This window comes from Pollachius pollachius (genome assembly GCF_949987615.1).
Source record: "Pollachius pollachius genome assembly, chromosome: 10".
NCBI classification, from domain to species: domain Eukaryota; kingdom Metazoa; phylum Chordata; class Actinopteri; order Gadiformes; family Gadidae; genus Pollachius; species Pollachius pollachius.
Genome location: NC_136943.1, coordinates 21,393,613 through 21,411,144, shown reverse-complemented (window position 1 = coordinate 21,411,144; position 17,532 = coordinate 21,393,613). Strand labels below are relative to the sequence as shown.

The window sequence follows — 17,532 nt, the reverse complement described above, 5'->3', positions numbered from 1 at the left end:
TCCAATTTATTTTTCCTAAAATTGTTGAGTTAACAGTAGGCGCTTCACAAAGAAAATGCTGATTCAACACTATTGACAATCTTAATACTAAATCCATGTCATTAAGGAAATGACACTGTATAAATGACAACACAAACGTTTTCACAGCCGAGGTAACATGTTAAGGCCGTTTGGTGTGGAGTAGGAAACCATCAGGAACATATTTTGCATTCGTTATAAAATACAAATGTGTCATTTACTCTGCCAATTTTTTTATTTGACTACTTGGTAAGAGAAAAGCCTAAAAAGTATACAAACTACACAAACACGTGAAGAGCAACCCTTGAATGGAACCTAGATACAGTGATAACTTCACAACCCCCCCCCCCCCCCCCCCCCCCCCCCCCCCCGACCCCATACAAATCCAGAACAGAGTTAAATATCTTCCTCTTGAGAAGTCTCTGACTCTGATTCATGTCCCTCCCTGGCGCTCAGAGCTGGAAGCGCCAGCACAGGTGTCCAAGCCGGTCGATGTTCTTGTGCAGGACGCTGTGGATGGGCGCCACGTAGCGGGCCACGTCTCCGTCCCGCGAGAAGTCCCTGCAGAACAGGCCCCTCTCCGGGCTGAACACAAACTTCTGGGGCATGGGTCCGTTGCCGCGCACGTACTCCCAAAGCGCCAGCAGCAGCAGTCGCACCTCGAAGGGCGTGAGGTGGGGGAAGGCCTCGTGCATGTTGCCCAGCACGGGGGGCAGCAGCTGGCCCTCGCCCATGCAGGACACCAGCAGGCAGGAGGCCTGCAGGTGCCAGGGCGAGTCCGTGGCCAAGGCCTCGCGCGACGCCTCCCAGTGGGCCAGCAGCGTGGCCAGCAGCCCCCGGAGCACGGCCGACAGGTAGCAGAGGGCGGGGCGCCCCGCTGCCACCACCTGCAGCAGGGGGAACAGCACAGGGTGCGCCTCGAAGCAGCGGCGGATGTGGATGTCGCGCTCCACCGTGGTGCGGGCATGCTCCTCGGGCGGCCAGGACAGCTCGCCGTTGGCCACGTCAGGGCAGATGTTCTCCACCAGGGTCATCGCCACCACCTTGGCCGCCTCCGCGTTGATGGGCGGCGGGGGATCGTCGGGGTCGGGGGTCGGGTGGCGCTGGGAGCCGTTGGCACCGCCGTTGAGGGGGGAGGAGCTGCAGCACTGGACGGTGACGGCCAGCAGCGTCTGGGTGTTCTGGGGGGGGGGGGGGGGGGGGGGCGACCGTCAGTACATCACATTAAGGTCGACACGCAACATCACTTCTGAGAAGGTACGGCGAGATATCGTCGCCCTTTTTCGCGCGATACTAGAATCTATACACTGGTGCCAAATTAATTTAATTTATTTTAATTTTATTAATTTATTATTCCTGAAGGATTATAAGAAAAATATCGCCCCAAATATCGATATTTTAATTCATAAAAGGCGCTCTGAACAGATTTCCATGCTCCTCGAGGTGGTGCTCAACACAAGAAAAGAACTAACCAGAGACAAGTCAGTGAAAAACTCAGTGTGGACCGTGAATAAAGATCGGAATCCAGCACTTTGCCTTTTCATTTTGTATTCATCGTTCACATATATCGCTATAGGATTGTCTAACAATGTATAGATTATTTGCAGAATCGCGATATAAATCGGTATCGCGGGCCATGTATCGCGAATCATATCGTGAGGTACCCTGTGATTCCACACCTATTTCTGAGTCACCCAATAGCAGATCTGATTGACTAAGGAATAAAGAATTCTGTTCTCCTCTATTCCTTCTTTTGTTCCGACATCGATACGTTAGATGAAATCAAATCATGACAACATGTCCTTTCAAATCAACACAACATTAAGAGGACCAATGTCCTCTTAATCTGGATTCATCTCAGCGCCTTACCTGCACCACGGTGGCCGGGTCGTGGGGGGGCTTGGCGGCCCGCACCTTCAGGCCCTTGCCGATCACGCCGGCGTGGAACACAGACCACACGCTGCCCGAGAAGTTGACAGCACTCCCAAAGCGGCAGTTGGTGTCGAGCAGCGAGGCGCCGAGGTCGGGGGTCAGGGACGGCGAGAGGGGCGTGTCCCCGGCCATGTCGGCGATGCGCCCGCCGAACAGCTCGGCGTTGCCCTTGTGCAGCGCGCCCTCCACCAGCTGCTGCAGCACCGCCTTCAGCGCCAGCGACGAGTAGGCCGCCAGGCGTGCCAGCAGCAGGGCGGAGCAGCCCACCGCCTCGCCGGCCTGCCCGCCGTCCCGCCCCGACCCGCTCTCCCCTCGCCGCCGCAGCGCCACGAAGAAGTGGGCCACCGCCGCGCGGCACAGCTGCAGCAGGTGTGCGGGCGCGGCGGCGCGGCGCGGCAGAGGGCTGGTGGACAGGAGGCGCGCCGCGGCGTGGGACACAGCCGGGTCGCCGTGCAGCAGCAGCGGGCCGAAGTCGTGCAGGTGACCCGAGACGGCGCCGCCCACCTGGACGGCCATGGAGGCCTGGGCGACCGGCCCCGCCCCCCGCCGCTCCTCGTCCTGGCTCTGCACCGCCGCCGCAAGGTTGAGTAGCAGTTGCCTCAGCGGGCGGGGCCCCAGGGTGTGGGTGTGGATCTGGGCCACACAGCGGCCCACGGCGGCCGGGACGAGGCCCGGCAGGCAGGCGGACAGCGGCGTGTGCAGCTGCCAGGCCAGCGCCAGCTCCTCGGGGTTGCGGGCCTGGGTGAGCAGCTGGCAGAGCGCCTCGGTGGCCACGCTGGGGCCGCCGTACACCGACAGCAGGCAGAGCAGCTGGTGCAGCCACAGGTGGCGCTTCCGCTCCAGCCGCAGGGTCTCGGCGCACAGCTCGCCCACGTGGGCCTGCAGCTCCTCCAGGAAGGGGACGACCCTCTGGGGCGGGGCCGAGGCGGCTGCGTGGTGGGAGGGCCCCATGGCCTCGCTGCCGTCGGAGCGGTTGTAGACCAGCTTGTGGAGATGCAGCAGCAGCATCTGGAGGAGGCGGTCGCAGGCCTCCCGGATCCCGTCCAGGGGTGAGGGCGTCGGCCCCGAGATGATGACCGACGCGGGCGTGGCCGTGTCCGCCAGGAAGCGCAGGACGCGGGCGCCCCCCGCGGGGCTCTGGCTGATGAGGTGCACGGCCAGCCCCAGCATGTTCTCCAGCTCCTCCCTGGGGAGGCCCAGCAGCAGAGCCTGCAGCTGGAGCAGGATGGGCGGGCGCAGGAGCTCCACCAGCTGGGCCGAAACGGCGCCCAGCAGGGTGGGCGACAGCGCGGCCAGCTGCAGCAGGAAGGGCACCGCCGAGCGGCGCAGCTGCGGCGAGCTCTCCCAGGAGGAGGCCGAGGAGGACGGGGAGAGCGGGCCGGAGGGGCTCAGGCTCTCCTGGAACATCCGGAGCAGCTCCTTGCGGATGCTCTCCGAGTGGTGCGCCGCCAGGTGCCCCAGGATCCCCACCACCGAGCCAATCTTGGGCACGCGGCTCCCCTTGTCTCCTCCTCCCCCGGCCGGGGCCAGCAGCGGGTCCGTGGAGCCGTGGGAGCAGAAGTCCTTAAGGCCACAGGCCAGGACCCTGCTGATGATGGTCCCTGGGAAGGCCGAGCCGATGTGCGCCACCACCCAGTCGAAGTGGGGCGAGTGCTGGACGGAGGTGTCCAGCAGGGCGTCCACGCAGGCGTCGGGGCACCAGGCCAGCATGGCGGCCAGGCACTGGGAGTACGCCTCCATGAGGGAGCGGGTGGCCGCGCAGGACATCCACAGCTGCAGCAGCTCGTTAAGGCTGGAGGAGTGAGGCGTGGCGCGGCGGCCGGCATGCTTGCTGCTCATCTGGCCCAACAGGTCCACGGCCCAGGCGGACACCAGAGGGGCCCAGGCCCGCGGGTTGAGGCGGATGAACTCAGACAGCACCCCGTGAACCTCCTGCAAACAAGGGAGGAGGGTTCCGTTTGGGTTAGACAAGTAGTTGATACTGTATTAATCCCAGACGGGAAATTGAGGTGCCAAAGCAGAAGGGACAGTACAGGTTCAGGACAGTCGAATAAAACAAAAGTAATACTGTAAAAACTATTTTCAAAGCAATGCATTTCAACCAAACATAATGGAGTCAGTACTCATGGATTTGCAGAGGTAGTTCTTAAGATGCGATACAATAGGGCGGGGCTTTACTTGTATGATGTCCTCCAGGTTGGAGCTGACCCCCCCGCTGCCGTCGCCTTCAGTCTCCAGGTGGTGGAGGAAGGCAGACACATGCTCATCGTACACGCCCCTCAAGTGCTCCAGGACCGCCCCGCGGCAGGCCGGGACGGAGCGCAGCAGACGGACGGCGCAGCGGGCATGCTCTCGGACGCTGAGTTTGCGGCCCTGGACAGAGTCCACGCCGCTGATGAAGGACTTGATCTCCTGGGACAGCTCCTGGGCACTAGGAGAGGAAGAAACGCTGGATATATTGTATTCCTTATTATTAATTCTTTATAAGCAGTACACTATATTAGTCTCAATTGCTACCAGAACTTTGTTGTGATACCTTTAACCAATTGTTTTTGCTTACTCTCCAGTAGGCCTGTAGTTAATTGCTGCATTAACAATGGTTCCATACAGGAATGATATCGTTATTGAACTGGTTAATTAAATATTTGATCATGTTTTGTGTTGTCCACTAGAATATTTGTAATGACTTTGGGAAGAAGGTAAAATATGCAGTATCTTTAATACATGAGTAAGATGGAATTTTTACAATTAACTTAATGAAGGACTTTCATTTTAGTGTTATTGTTCATCTGAAAAAAATCTAAAACCAGATGCCAAATGATACCATACTTTCCACTTCATAGAAAGAATATAACCTGTTTTTCAAACTATTTTAAGGGAGACTGGTCAGTGTTTTTCTTACTGCAGACTTCCCCATAAACAACCATGATATGATCATATGTTATTACTGCACACAAGTACTGGGGAGAAGGTAAAACACGACCTGAACTCAAGGTTCACCCATAGGGAGAGTTAAGGTTCACCCATAGGGAGGGTGCACCTTCACCCGTAGGGAGGGTGTACCTCACCCATAGGGAGGATATACCCTCACCCGTAGGGAGGGTGGACCTTCAACCGTAGGGCGGGTGAAGGTTCACTCCTAGGGGGGGGGGGGTTTGACCTCACCAATAGGGAGTGAAAGGGTGAACTTTCACCCATAGGGAGGGTGGACCCTACTCACCTCAGGGCGCTCGGCGGCGGGTGCGGGTGGGAGGTCTGCATCGCGTCACAGACCACAGACATCGCTTTCTCTTTTAACATTGAGGCTTCACATTAAAAGCCCCCTCCTCTCCCCTGCCTCAGATGTACGAATAAATTGTGTTTTCAACAGGGAAATGTATATTTGTTCTTAGTTTTCTGGACAGAAATATCAATAGAACGATTAAAGACGGAAGTTGGCTCTTCTTTGAGTGTTATTGTAGTGAACGACAACCACCACCGGCCTCGATGGTGCCACCTGGTGGTTCTGGAGGAGGCACTATAAACACGACCGCACTCGCCTAGGTAATACCGATGTGTTCAAAGCTGCGTTTAAAACAAGAATGTAGTAGTATGTCATAATTTTATATTATTTATTCATTTGTATTGTTTTTTGGTAATGATTGATAAATTATCTAAAATAGTACATAACATATATTTTTAACTAGCCTGTGTGATGCGTGTGTATGTGTGTGTGTGTGTGTGTGTGTGTGTGTGTGTGTGTGTGTGTGTGTGTGTGTGTGTGTGTGTGTGTGTGTGTGTGTTGTGTTTTCTGTGGCGGTCTGCCAATTGTGTAGTTTTGTTATTTCTTATTTACATGTTTCAATCAAATGTTTACTTTAAAAAATGCTGCAAGTAAGTTATTGATAAACATCTGCGGCTCGACAGCCCAATGGTGTAGTGCCTCTTTAAGAGAACAGTGCGCTGTGGGTCCATGTGACCGGTGTTCACCCAATAAAATGGTGGCGCAAGATTTGTATAATTGGCACATAACTTTGACTCGGTGTGCAGTGTTGTGCCTGAACGCGTTCATTGAACTCGTTCATATTTTGGGCAAAATGAACTGAACGTACTGTATTACTGCCTGATGAACGTTACTGTGAACTCGATTCTGGTGTCTGTGAACGGCACGCTCACTTGGTTTAACTTCGTTCAACATGGGGGTTATTTGTTTATCAAGTGGCAGATGCGCGCACAGATCGCCGTGTTGTTTGACCGGTTGCCATGGTAATCTCGTGTGGTTAATTTGCAGTTGCGGTGTTGTCAGCCTACTGTTACATTAAACTGTAATCAGAAAACGCGGTTATATGCTATAGACCCTATAGTATCTGTCGTATAAAGGCTGGGACGAATTTCAAATTACAAAATATGTACACTTTATTTTGAAAGTATAGACCGGCGCGATTCCCATTGAAACGAATGGCGCGGTGATTATTCTTCAAAACGAGAGCCTTTAAATGGTGGAAAATGAATTAAATTGTAATCAGACGACGCGGTTATATGCTAAAGGCCCTAGAGTATCTGTGTATATATGTACAATCCATAACGTTAGGTCTCTGTCTCATAGCTCAGCGGACTAGAATACCTCATAGAACCATTGCTTGTTGGCCGGAAACGGATACTTGATACATCCTAGACAAACCACAAAGGGGGCTCAATGTTCAAAATACCGGAAAAAACGAATAGATCACAGCAACATATTGAAAAAAAGAACTATGAACTAGTTCATTATTTGGAACCGTCAACTTGGTTCAAAATTTTGAATTATGAACGTTGAACTGAACTAGTTCATTTTAAAATTTGTGAACTGAACTTTGAACTAGTTCACGTAGAAAGTGAACTTTCCCAACACTGCCGGTGTGCAGCCACTTGGTAAACTCCCTTAATTTCTTGTTTTCTTGTCTGCTTTCATGTTGTCACTTCATGTTTTCTGCTATGTTGTCTAAAGATTACGCAATAGCGCTATGCTCCGGTAGATCCTAGCACTTTTAAAATACATAAAGCCATTTGGACTTGTAACGTCGCTGTCCCATCCATGTCCATCCATGTTCGTTTTATTTAGTTTTCTGAATGTTGATTAAATTAATCGCAGGGGTGTACTTCCTGGTTTGCCGCGGAGCATTCTGGGAGCTGTAGTTTTCTATTGCGGAGAAAGACTAGATGCACCTTTGCAAAGGCTGTTCGGTAGAATTTGAATATGGTGCATAATGTTTGACATTTGAAACGTGTACATGAAAGATTATGAATTATTATTATTATATATTTGTATTTTGATTAATGCAGGTGATGTTTGTGTTATGCACATGAGAAGTGACCGTACCATCCTTATTTTCCAGATTTATTACCTGCTTTCCCTTTGTGAAAAATAAACAAACAAAAGTGGAATACTGAGTAATATCCTTTGTACACCGGGTTACCCTTTCCGTGGGGAGAAAACAACTGTGTGTGTGTGTGTGTGTGTGTGTGTGTGTGTGTGTGTGTGTGTGTGTGTGTGTGTGAGCGTGTGTGCGTGCGTGCGTGTGTGTGCGCGCGCGCGCGCCGGCGCCTGACGTCAGACTCAGCACCGTACCATCAAATCAGACGTCAAGCAGCTGACACGGCCGAGGCTTTTCCCAACTCCGTTAAAGCCTTTAGCCGCGAGGTCCGCACGGTAAGGTCATCAGATCTCTACAAACACTACAGAACCGCGGTCTTGTGTCGAGGTTTGACAGCGACATAGTTTAACTCGATGTCGTGTGTTGCTATGTGCTCCATACGAACGACGAGCAGCTGATCTCAGCTGTTAAAGGCTGCGTTTTAAACAAGTAGGACCAGTTTGAAGTAGAGTTAATGTGACATTCCATAGCCACCGTGTGTGTGTCGTTGATTACAAAGGCGTAGGAACGGGGGGGGGGGGGCGGAGGGGACGTGTCCCCTCCAATATCGGAGACAGGCGCATTTGTCCCACCTAAAAATTATACCAGATCTGTCAGGTTTCCTTTCCGATATGTGTCTCCCCCAATGTTAAACTCATTCCTACGCCCCTGCTTGATTATGTAAACGCTGTAAATATGCTCAAGTCAGTCATATGTTTTTGACTCTTTTTTTTAAATAACCTTGCCACGTTGTTATGTATTTAGAGCAACACAAATGTGTCATTTAAAATATGATGCAAAACTGTATTCACTGGTTCAAATAGATAGCCTACATGTAGGAATGTTTGTAGAAAACTTGTTATTTTATTTTTGAAACAGGAAAGAAATTGAAACCTTTTCCCTCATCATGGCCCCAACCCTGGTTAGTATCCTAGTGCTTATAAGAAACAGAAACCCAACCAAACCATTATGGTTATGCAATTCAGACAAAGTCCCTATTCATCACAATAGGAAATATTATTGCTTTGATAAATACTAACCGTTTCCAAAAATAATTTCTCCCTGCATTAAAAAAAAAATCTCTAGTATGACGTGAAGCCAGAGCCAGGAGACCTGATAGAGATCTTCCGTGGCTCCTACCAGCACTGGGCTGTTTACATTGGCAATGGATTCGTTGTCCATTTGGCACCGCCTTGTGAGTGACTCCACGGAACACACAGCCTTCACCACAAGTGGACCCCAACAAAATCTGTGCATAGCCAGGCTAATCAGCTTCGACTAAGATAAGCTTCATGGCTGGATAACTAGGTGCTTTTGGTGCACTCTTATTGTCTGACTGTAGCGGAGGTTCCGGGCGCTGGAGCCAACAGCATGATGTCGGTCTTCTGCGAGAACGCCCTGGTGAAGCGGGCTGAGCTTTGGGATGTGGTGGGGACCGACAAGTGGCAGATCAACAACACCCTGGACGACCAGTATGAGCCGCGGCCGGCCGACCTGGTGGTGCAGGAGGCCCTTGAGTCGGTCGGCACCAAGCTGCCCTACTGTGTCTTCCAGATGAACTGCGAGCACTTTGCTACCGAGCTGCGCTACGGCAAGGCCCAGTCTCGACAGGTATGATGTAGATCATACCTCTCTCTCTCTCTCTCTTGTGTTTGTGTGTATACAGTATGAACCACAATTCAAGGCAGATGGTGTCTACGGATACAGAAATTCATGTGAACCCAGATCAATTCATGACACATTAAGCTTTAGCTCTTAAAAGTCCTATGGCATGCTACTTTATGGATGCTTATATATAGGTGTTAGTAAGCTCTTGTCTGGTGTACACTGGGTGGCTACGAGTGTACTGAGCAAACAGACTGAGAATAAGCATGTAAACACAAACTAATTTGCCGAAACCGGCGAGACCAAAAGCCGCAGCGTATACACGATCCGCCATATTATGATGACATATGGGGCCAAATTCGAAATCGGAGCTTTCATTTTTCAAAGGCGAGCAGCATACCTAGTGCTCATTTTTTTTTACACCTAACACCATTTCTTGCTACTGGGGGACCATAGGCAGGCTAGAGGAACTCATATTAAAGTTAGAAAACCTCATAAAGTGACATTTTCATGCCATGGTACGTTTAACCTACTAAATAACGGCTATTTATCTATCAGATTTGGATCAGGATCAATCCTTAGCACTATACTGTGTATCCTCTTCCTACCCTTTACATCTATAATAAGTGTTTCTAGGTTAAGGTTACCTTTGACGTAGTGTTGTGCTGGTGTGTGATGGTAGTCTTTGGTTAACCACTGAAATCCCTGCGCTCTCCTTGTGCCCGGACCTCCCACCACAGGTGCGCAGGGCAGGCGAGGTTGTCTTTGCAGCGGGCGTGGCCACAGTGGTGGGCCTGGGTCTCGTGGCTCTGGCCGGGGCCATCTTTGGAGGCGGGCGCAAAGAAAAGAAGGACACGCAGTGATTGACATCTGTTGATCTGGAGGGGCTTGATTACTACCAGCAGAACATGATTGACACATTGATTTTTACCTGAAACATATGTAAGCTTCCAAGTGATCCATTGCCTTTCGAATTCAGTGGGTGGATTGTAACTTTTTATAATGAAGGAATTGTGCTTTCTGGCATTAAGGTGCAGTCATTTTCCAACTTTTAACTCTTACACTAGCAGCACAACTAAGAAGGTGTTTCCATTCTGCATTCTGCAGAAGCCTGTGGTCCCTGCCAATAATGAGGATGCAGTATCTGTAATACATGACTAAGATTTTAACAGTTCAAGTAACGTAATGAACGACTTTCATTTGAGTATTATTGTTCATTTGAAAAATATCTAAAACCGGATGCCAAATGATACCATACTTTCCACTTTATAAAATATAACCTGTTTTCAATCTTTTTTAAAGGAGGCTGGTAAATGTTTTTCTTACTGCAGACTTCCCCATGAATCAACCATTATATGATAATATGTAACTGTGGTGGGAATGTTCACCACTCCAAACGTTTCTGCATAAACTATTTAAGACTAAAGAGTAATCCGAACTGTTAACAATAAGGCTAAATAATTGAGTAATAACCATACAATAACCTTCAACAAACGTACAATAATCCGAGGCCTCAGATGGGAGTTTGCCCTGCGTCTCTCTAAGAGCTTCTCAAGGAGAACTCCAATGCACTGTCCAAAGCAAGGCCTTCCTATACAGTGGCAGACAGGTCTCAGGACGCTGAGAACAGCTCTGCTCTGCTCCCCATTAATCTATCGTATTGCTCATGATGTGTGGTGGAATAATCCACATGTTGTTTCCCCTTCATCCAAGCCCTGTCTCCTATTCCTTGTACTGTCCAGCCACCCCACCTGTTCCCAGTCTCTAACGTTAACCTCTGACCCTGGGGTAAACGGTCACAAGGGAGCAGGGATCCCCTGATGCATTCTGCTACTTGATCTGAACACAGGAAACTGTCCTTTAGATAAACATTATTGGATTTGATCATTGGCCATTATTATGTGGGGAGACGTAGTGGTGACTCCTCAATTGGATCCTTTGACTTTTGTCCTCCCCAAGAGGGTCAGGGAAAAGGCACACCCACCAAATAGCAGTTAGAGAATCAGAAAGTGAAACTATAACTTTCCTGATGGCTGTTCCCCGTGGTTATCCTCTGTGCTCCAGCCTGAGTCTCGACATATAAGGAGCAGCAGAGGCCCACCCACTCGTTCACCTCGCCACTCGGCAGCCATAACAGCAGCACACTGCAGCTGTACTGAGGGAGAGTGGTACCGTGTTAACTCAATGTTTCTCCACACTGATTAGACTCATATAGTGTATAGATAATAATTACATATTATTAAATGTAATAGTATATTTCTCCCATACAATCGATTTGAAGGGAGGCTGGCCAGTGTTTTTCTTACTGCAGACTTCCCCATGAAACAACCATAATATGATAATGTTACTCCTGCACACAAGTATTGGAAACAAGTTTCCTATGAAAACTTTTATCTTACTAATGGTCTACTAGAGTCATTCAAATGTAAGACTTGTGGTAAAATTTGACAACAGTTTGATCTTTCTTACACTTAAAAAAAACGTTGTTTATATCAATAAAGATTGATGTGAAAATTGTGTGATGCATCTTCTTTCGGAAATACATGTATCTAGCAGCTATCTTGTATTAATGTATACATTCTGTGTTTGTGATAGATTATTAGGGTATTCACCTTATTGATGTAGCCTATATAGTAAGTTGGATTTAAACTTAGTCTATTTCTGAGAAAAGTTGTGCCAAAGGTGATTTGTGTTTGTTTCATGGGCAAGTTGTGTCACTGTTTGGAAGACAATGAGGTGAATTGTTCTGTGACGTTCGGAAACATTCGCACCTCCTCCAAAGCGAGCCGCTCCCACGAATCAAAACGAAAAACATTGCCTGAACATATATCTCATTCCTCTTCAGTTACAGGCATTTCTGCTGCTTTCACTGACAGTTAAAGAGGTAAGATAAACAAATCTGTTCAAAATAAATAGGCAAACAATTAAGGTTCAGACATAGGCTGCTATACGTGATGTTCTTAAGAAGAAATAAGACGTCAAAGTTCAACTGTTGCATTTGAACTTTTTTCTGTAGCACAGAAGTGATTACAAAGATACAATAAGAATAGTCTAAAACGTTATTTGCTATTTGATGTAATAATGTGTGATGAGTGTTTATTACGAAAATCTCATTTTAATATTCAACCTATTGTTATTTCTGTTTTTATGACAAATTTCTTTTCTTTAAGGAAAATGGGCAATGAGGTGTCAACCGCGGTGAGTAAGTCCAAACTGTTCAATGTAATATCAAACTCAATTATATCTATGTTTAATTACCATCAAATGGACCCACAGCCTGGAAAACTGATATAAATCATTCATTGTGGACACGACCCTATTCATCACGACAACATGTTTTTCTTTGATACTGTGGTGACCCACAACAACATAATAAAGACATTCATCAAGGGACTGTTCCTTTAAGGAAAATGAGTTCAAACGTACAGCTGTTACGTTTGAACTCATGCTGGAGTAACTTGTTTAGTTTTGAAGTGGAGAGTAAAGCTGACTCGACCCATCTCCGTCACTTGTCTCGTCATTTACCGCACTCCACAATTGGTGACCCCCGACGCGAGTTGGATACGGCTGGATTATGTTGCACATCGACGGTGATAACAACGCGCCCGCTTTACCGCACTCCACAATACCAAATATTAAAATCTTTTTCCAATCTTTTTCCTTTTCTACCTGCAAAAAAAAAAAATCTCTAGTCTGGAGTTAAGCCGCAGCCAGGAGACCTGATAGAGATCTTCCGTGGCTCCTACCAGCACTGGGCTGTTTACATCGGCGATGGATTTGTTGTCCATTTGGCACCGCCTTGTGAGTGACTCCACGGAACACACAGGCTTCACCAGAAGCGGACCCCAACAAAATCTGTGCATAGCCAGGCTAATCAGCTTGGAATAAGATGAACTTCAATAAGATAATATTACATTTGTATTGGATCCTTCACTAAGCGCTTTTCGTGCTCTATCGACTGTAGCGGAGAACCCAGGGGCTGGAGCCTACAGCATGATGTCCATCGTCTGCGATAGAGCCCTGGTGACGCGGGCTGGGTTCTGGGAAGTAGTGGGGACCGACGAGTGGAGGATCAACAACATCCTGGACGACCAGTATGAGCCCCGGCGTGCCGACCTGGTGGTGCAGGAGGCCCGTCGCTTGGTGGGCGCCGTGCTGGCCTACAGTGTCTTCCAGAGCAACTGCGAGCACTTTGCTACCGAACTGCGCTACGGCAAGGCCCAGTCTCGACAGGTATGATGTAGCATCACGTCTTTGCCCCATGCCTTGCAGAATGGCACTGCTTTTGCATTTGTGTTTTATATATATATATATCATTTCATTACGTTGTTTTTTCTTAAGGGTTGCGGGGATAACTTTGGAGACAGAACCCACACATGAGAGTATGAAACACAATTCATGGCATATAGTATAATTGCCATTGTTAGCATGGTATCCTACATTTCCCTACTGGGATCAAACAATAGGGATTATCCTATCTTTTGTAAGTGACATGTCACATCAAACTATTTTAAACCAATCATAAAGAGCAATAATAAATGTAAGTCAGGGTTATTCCTGACAGATATTAGATTGACAACTTATGCTTATTCAAAGTCCAATTCAAGGAAATCCAAATTCTCTGTTTCAGATACAGAGATTTATGTGAATCCAGTTCACTTCATGACACATTAAGCTATAACTTATAACCTAATAAATAACAGCTATTATGGCAAAAATAACGGCTATTTATCTGTTTGGTGGAGATTTGTTTAGATTTCATCTTAAATAAGTGGTTCTAGGTTTGGGTTTTCCTTTGACATGGTGTTGTGCTGGTGTGTGGTGGTTGTCTTTGTTAACCACTAAAGTCCCTGCTCTCTCCTTGTGCCCGAACCTCCCATCACAGGTGCGCCAGGTAGTCGGGGCTGTCACAGCATCAGTCGGGGCAGTGGTGGTTTTGGGTGTTGTGGTCAAGGCCTTATTGGAGGCTGGAGAAGAGAAGAAGAGAACACGGCGTTATTGAAATCTGTTGATCTGGAGGGGCTTGATTACCACCAGCAAATCATGATTGAACCATTTTCCAACTTTTAACTTTTACTAACTTTACTAACAAGCTTACTTACTATTTACTAGCAGCACAACTACGAAGGTGTTTTCATTCTGTGTTCTGCAGAAGCCTATGGATCTCTTCCAATAATGAAGTTGCAATATCTTTTAGACAAGAGTAAGATGGATTTCAACAGATAAAGTAATCTAATGAATGACTGGGGTTTTATTTGTTATTATTGTTCATCTGAAAAAAATCTAAAACCGGATGCGAAATGATACCATCCCTTCACTTAATAGAAATAATATAACCTGTTTTCAATCTATTTTAAGGGAGGCTGGCCAATGTTTTTCTTACTGCAGACTTCCCCATGAAACAACCATAATATGATAATATGTTACTCCTGCACACAAGTATTGGCAACAAGTTTCCTATGAAAACGAATGTATCATCTTGTTTGAAGCACTTTCTGAGAGTAACTATGTAAAAGAGCCCAAGCATAATATCTCCACTGCACTCTGCATTAAAACTTAATGAAGGGAAATAATCAAACCTACTTAGATTGAGAAAAGGTTTGATTAAGATGTATTCGTACTTAACTTATTTTACAATAAGTTTTGTTGTTATGGAAGATCTCCTGCTCTCTGGCTGTAACAGCCATGTAACTGTCTGGACTGTCGATATATAATTATCAATATATAAATATTGATAATTCTTTCATAAGATTCTTTCATAATAAAGATTCTTTCATTACAAATAAACATGATTAATATAGATAAATATTTGCTAAAGTCATTCAAATGTAAGATTTATGGTGAAAATGAACATCTTTTTTTTCTTTTACACTTAACAAAACCTTGTTTATATCAATAAAGAGTTACCATGAGAATTGTGTGATTCATCTTCTTTAGGTAATACATGTATCTAGTACAGGGGTTCCCAAACCCTCTCTCCCGAGACCCAAAAGACAGATTTGGTGTCTCCCCGGGACCCAAATTAATAAAAAAAATCATCAATTGCCATAACATCTACATTTTTAAACTAAGCGCTCTTTAAGCGCTCTTCTATTTAATGAGCAAATGAATTCACAGAGCATTGTTATGCACTTTACTCTCTAGTGTTATGCACTTTATTTTAAGTCGGGACCAAGACTTTGGGAAAGTCTGATCTAGTAGCATTTTATTATTTATGTATTCTGTATTCTGTGTGTGTGATAGATTATTAGGGCATTCACCTTATTGATTTAGCACTATAGTAAGTTGGATATAAGCCAAGTCTATTTCTGATAAAAGGATTGCCAAAGGGGATTTGTGTGTGTTATGGGCCGGGCACTCTCTTTATCACGACGAAACCAGCCAAAGCCTGAGCTCTTCACAGATATTTGCTTCCTCTTCAGTTACACGCAGATCTACACTGACAAGCCTAGAGGTATGATAAAAACAATTCGAAACAATTTAAGTTCAGACATAGGTTGCATCCGCCGCGGTTTTCTCTAGGATGAGGCTTCAGTTGAGTCTACCATTAGTAGTATATAAGGTACACCACTAATGCCAATTTGAGAGGTCTTCCGTTTCCGGTCAGGGTTGCGGGGGTGGGGGGCTTCTGTGGGGGTTTGGTGGGGCCTGTGTGTGTGTGTGTGTGTGTGTGCGCGTGAGGGGGCATGCCTATGTGGGTAAAATGTGACCGTAGTCTTGAGTGTGTGGGTGTTGGGTGAAAATTGACGTGTTGTTGTGTCTTAATAGAATGGCTCCACCATGTCTGCAACTCATTAGGTCCAGTGGGTACTCCCCTCGGTGTATGTCATCCTAAAATGAGTAGTGGGGTTTCATATGTGTCATTTGCAAAAGATTTGCGACCCTGGGTGCACTGGCACACCATCTCCCAATCCTTTCATTTTTTTATTTTTTGTAATGTTTTTAATATCTGTGTTTCTTTTCTTTTTCTGTAGGGATTGAATAAAACCAGAGGAAGGGAAGGAGGAGCAGGAGGAGCAGCAGCTGGGGTCTGAGGAGGCGCGGAGCAAAGGTAAGTATACTTTCTGTTCTATTTCCTATTTTGGCGCCCAGGGGGAACCAAGAGGGAGCAGGGCACCGCCAGTCCCGGTGAAGGCCCCAGGGGCCGGGGTCGCGAGCAGCCCTCCATAGTGGGGCAGGCAGCACAGCAATCGGGTCAATATAAATACACTTCTATTTTAAAAGGATAAATAAAAAGGGGGGGATCCGAGGACCCCACCCGTACACCCATTCATATAAAAATACATGTATAGAGAGAGACACACACATACACACACACATATATCCTTGTATCCACACATCCAGACCCATCCATACACACCCTCTCATAAATAGTAAATCATGCGCACAAATACAATATATAGGAATAAAAAGGAGCACACTGCAATCTCAGAAGAATTCATAGGTGAAAAATGCAGGAGCCCCTTTACTGTAAAAAATGCACATATATATAGATATACATAAAAACATGGTAAAAGCATGCAAGAAGTATTAAAAACACACAAGATAAAAATAAGTGCTGGCAGATAATGTGCAAAATAGCTAAAACTGAATAAATAAATGGATATATAAGATAAAGATAAATAAGGCATAGTAAAACCATTCACACATTCATACCATCCTTTCCCATAAAAGAAGCCTCCAACAGAATGAATGGAAGAGTAAAAGAGGTGGAAGGCCTCAATAAATCATGTTGTGAAGGAAGCACACAGTAAGGATAAAAACGTGCAACATGTTAAAACACACATTCGACCAGACGCCATGCAGGGAACCCCTAAGGAGGAGTCCCAGCGCCCCCAGCAACGGCCCAGCGCGGCCCATACTCCCTGATGTTCAGGCCCAAGGGGGAAGGGTCTTAAGCTTGGCTATCCACCTATGCTCCGCCGCCTTCCTCTGTCTGTCCGACCAGCCCGCCTTCTTCTCAAGCCCAGTGATGAATAGTGAGGTAATGGGGTGTGTTTGGAAGTGTTGGACTATTTGAGTTTTGAGTGAGCCTATGTGTATAGTATGTGCCACAGACTCTCCGTGCAAAGTCTGTGAAACCGGATGATTTGTGATTTGATAATACCCGCGAATGTCTGCTTGGGGTGTAAGCGCTGTTTAAGTCGGGTGAGTATAGTGTGCTTTGTTTCGCCAACATATATGATGTGGCATTCGAAGCATGTGATGGCGTAGATTATGTTTTTGTCCTGTATGGTGAGTTTTTGTGTAATAGGGCTGGAGGTGGAGGCGTGCTGGTTCCGGATGACCGCCAGCTGCTGAAAGTGGCTTTGGTGTGGAGAGGGGGCGCTTCTAATGTCTGTGGAGAAGCGGGCCCGCACCAGGACATCCTGGAGGTTCCGGTTTTTCCTGTAAGCTGATTTATTTTATGGTTTTGGAGTGTGGGATTGTTTTGTTGTGCGCGTGCGAATGCGTGTTTCAGATTGGAGTGTATGTGTATGATGTTTTGTGTGTAAATGTGCTGATGAGGGGTATGATGCGTGTGTGTGGCTGCCGCCCCTGATAGTCTCAGCTCCTGATGTCAGGGGTCCCGTCAAGGAACCTGTTGGGGAAGACCACCTGACTC

General features: G+C 47.0%; 3 protein-coding genes across 4 annotated transcripts; 2 read left to right on the top strand and 1 right to left on the bottom strand.

The window, feature by feature from the left end:
• Nucleotides 1-451: 451 nt before the first annotated feature.
• Nucleotides 452-5,381, bottom strand: ints5 (integrator complex subunit 5). 2 transcript variants are annotated; one of them, XM_079744704.1, is made up of 4 exons: nt 5,171-5,381; nt 4,129-4,399; nt 1,888-3,882; nt 452-1,199 (listed from the first exon to the last, which is right to left on the bottom strand). In XM_079744704.1, the coding sequence occupies exons 1-4, from the start codon at nt 5,248-5,250 to the stop codon at nt 471-473; spliced, it is 3,075 nt and encodes a 1,024-aa protein (XP_079600830.1). In that variant the 5' UTR covers nt 5,251-5,381; the 3' UTR covers nt 452-470. The 2 variants fall into 2 exon arrangements, with proteins under 2 accessions (XP_079600830.1, XP_079600831.1); XM_079744705.1 differs by having other exon boundaries at nt 4,129-4,381.
• Nucleotides 5,382-7,499: 2,118 nt separating this feature from the next.
• On the top strand, nt 7,500-10,222 carry LOC307081407 (phospholipase A and acyltransferase 3-like). Its single transcript, XM_079744566.1, has 5 exons — nt 7,500-7,618; nt 8,202-8,244; nt 8,409-8,517; nt 8,665-8,933; nt 9,668-10,222. Exons 2-5 carry the CDS (start codon nt 8,230-8,232, stop codon nt 9,788-9,790), a joined length of 516 nt encoding a protein of 171 aa, XP_079600692.1. The 5' UTR covers nt 7,500-7,618; nt 8,202-8,229; the 3' UTR covers nt 9,791-10,222.
• Nucleotides 10,223-11,702: 1,480 nt separating this feature from the next.
• On the top strand, nt 11,703-14,836 carry LOC307081849 (phospholipase A and acyltransferase 3-like). Its single transcript, XM_079745198.1, has 5 exons — nt 11,703-11,811; nt 12,098-12,125; nt 12,620-12,728; nt 12,892-13,160; nt 13,813-14,836. Exons 2-5 carry the CDS (start codon nt 12,102-12,104, stop codon nt 13,927-13,929), a joined length of 519 nt encoding a protein of 172 aa, XP_079601324.1. The 5' UTR covers nt 11,703-11,811; nt 12,098-12,101; the 3' UTR covers nt 13,930-14,836.
• Nucleotides 14,837-17,532: the final 2,696 nt, after the last annotated feature.

What these genes read in the sequence shown, in the direction of transcription:
- ints5 (XM_079744704.1), bottom strand. Translation starts at nt 5,250, where the DNA reads ATGTTAAAAGAGAAAGCGATGTCTGTGGTCTGTGACGCGATGCAGACC. An exon ending in ACCTGGAGGACATCATACAA is followed by an intron (nt 3,883 to 4,128) that starts GTAAAGCCCCGC and finishes CCTTGTTTGCAG; the next exon opens with GAGGTTCACGGGGTGCTGTC. An exon ending in ACCCGGCCACCGTGGTGCAG is followed by an intron (nt 1,200 to 1,887) that starts GTAAGGCGCTGA and finishes CCCCCCCCCCAG; the next exon opens with AACACCCAGACGCTGCTGGC.
- LOC307081407 (XM_079744566.1), top strand. An exon ending in TGTCCATTTGGCACCGCCTT is followed by an intron (nt 8,518 to 8,664) that starts GTGAGTGACTCC and finishes GTCTGACTGTAG; the next exon opens with CGGAGGTTCCGGGCGCTGGA. An exon ending in GCAAGGCCCAGTCTCGACAG is followed by an intron (nt 8,934 to 9,667) that starts GTATGATGTAGA and finishes CTCCCACCACAG; the next exon opens with GTGCGCAGGGCAGGCGAGGT.
- LOC307081849 (XM_079745198.1), top strand. Translation starts at nt 12,102, where the DNA reads ATGGGCAATGAGGTGTCAACCGCG. An exon ending in GCAATGAGGTGTCAACCGCG is followed by an intron (nt 12,126 to 12,619) that starts GTGAGTAAGTCC and finishes AAAAATCTCTAG; the next exon opens with TCTGGAGTTAAGCCGCAGCC. An exon ending in GCAAGGCCCAGTCTCGACAG is followed by an intron (nt 13,161 to 13,812) that starts GTATGATGTAGC and finishes CTCCCATCACAG; the next exon opens with GTGCGCCAGGTAGTCGGGGC.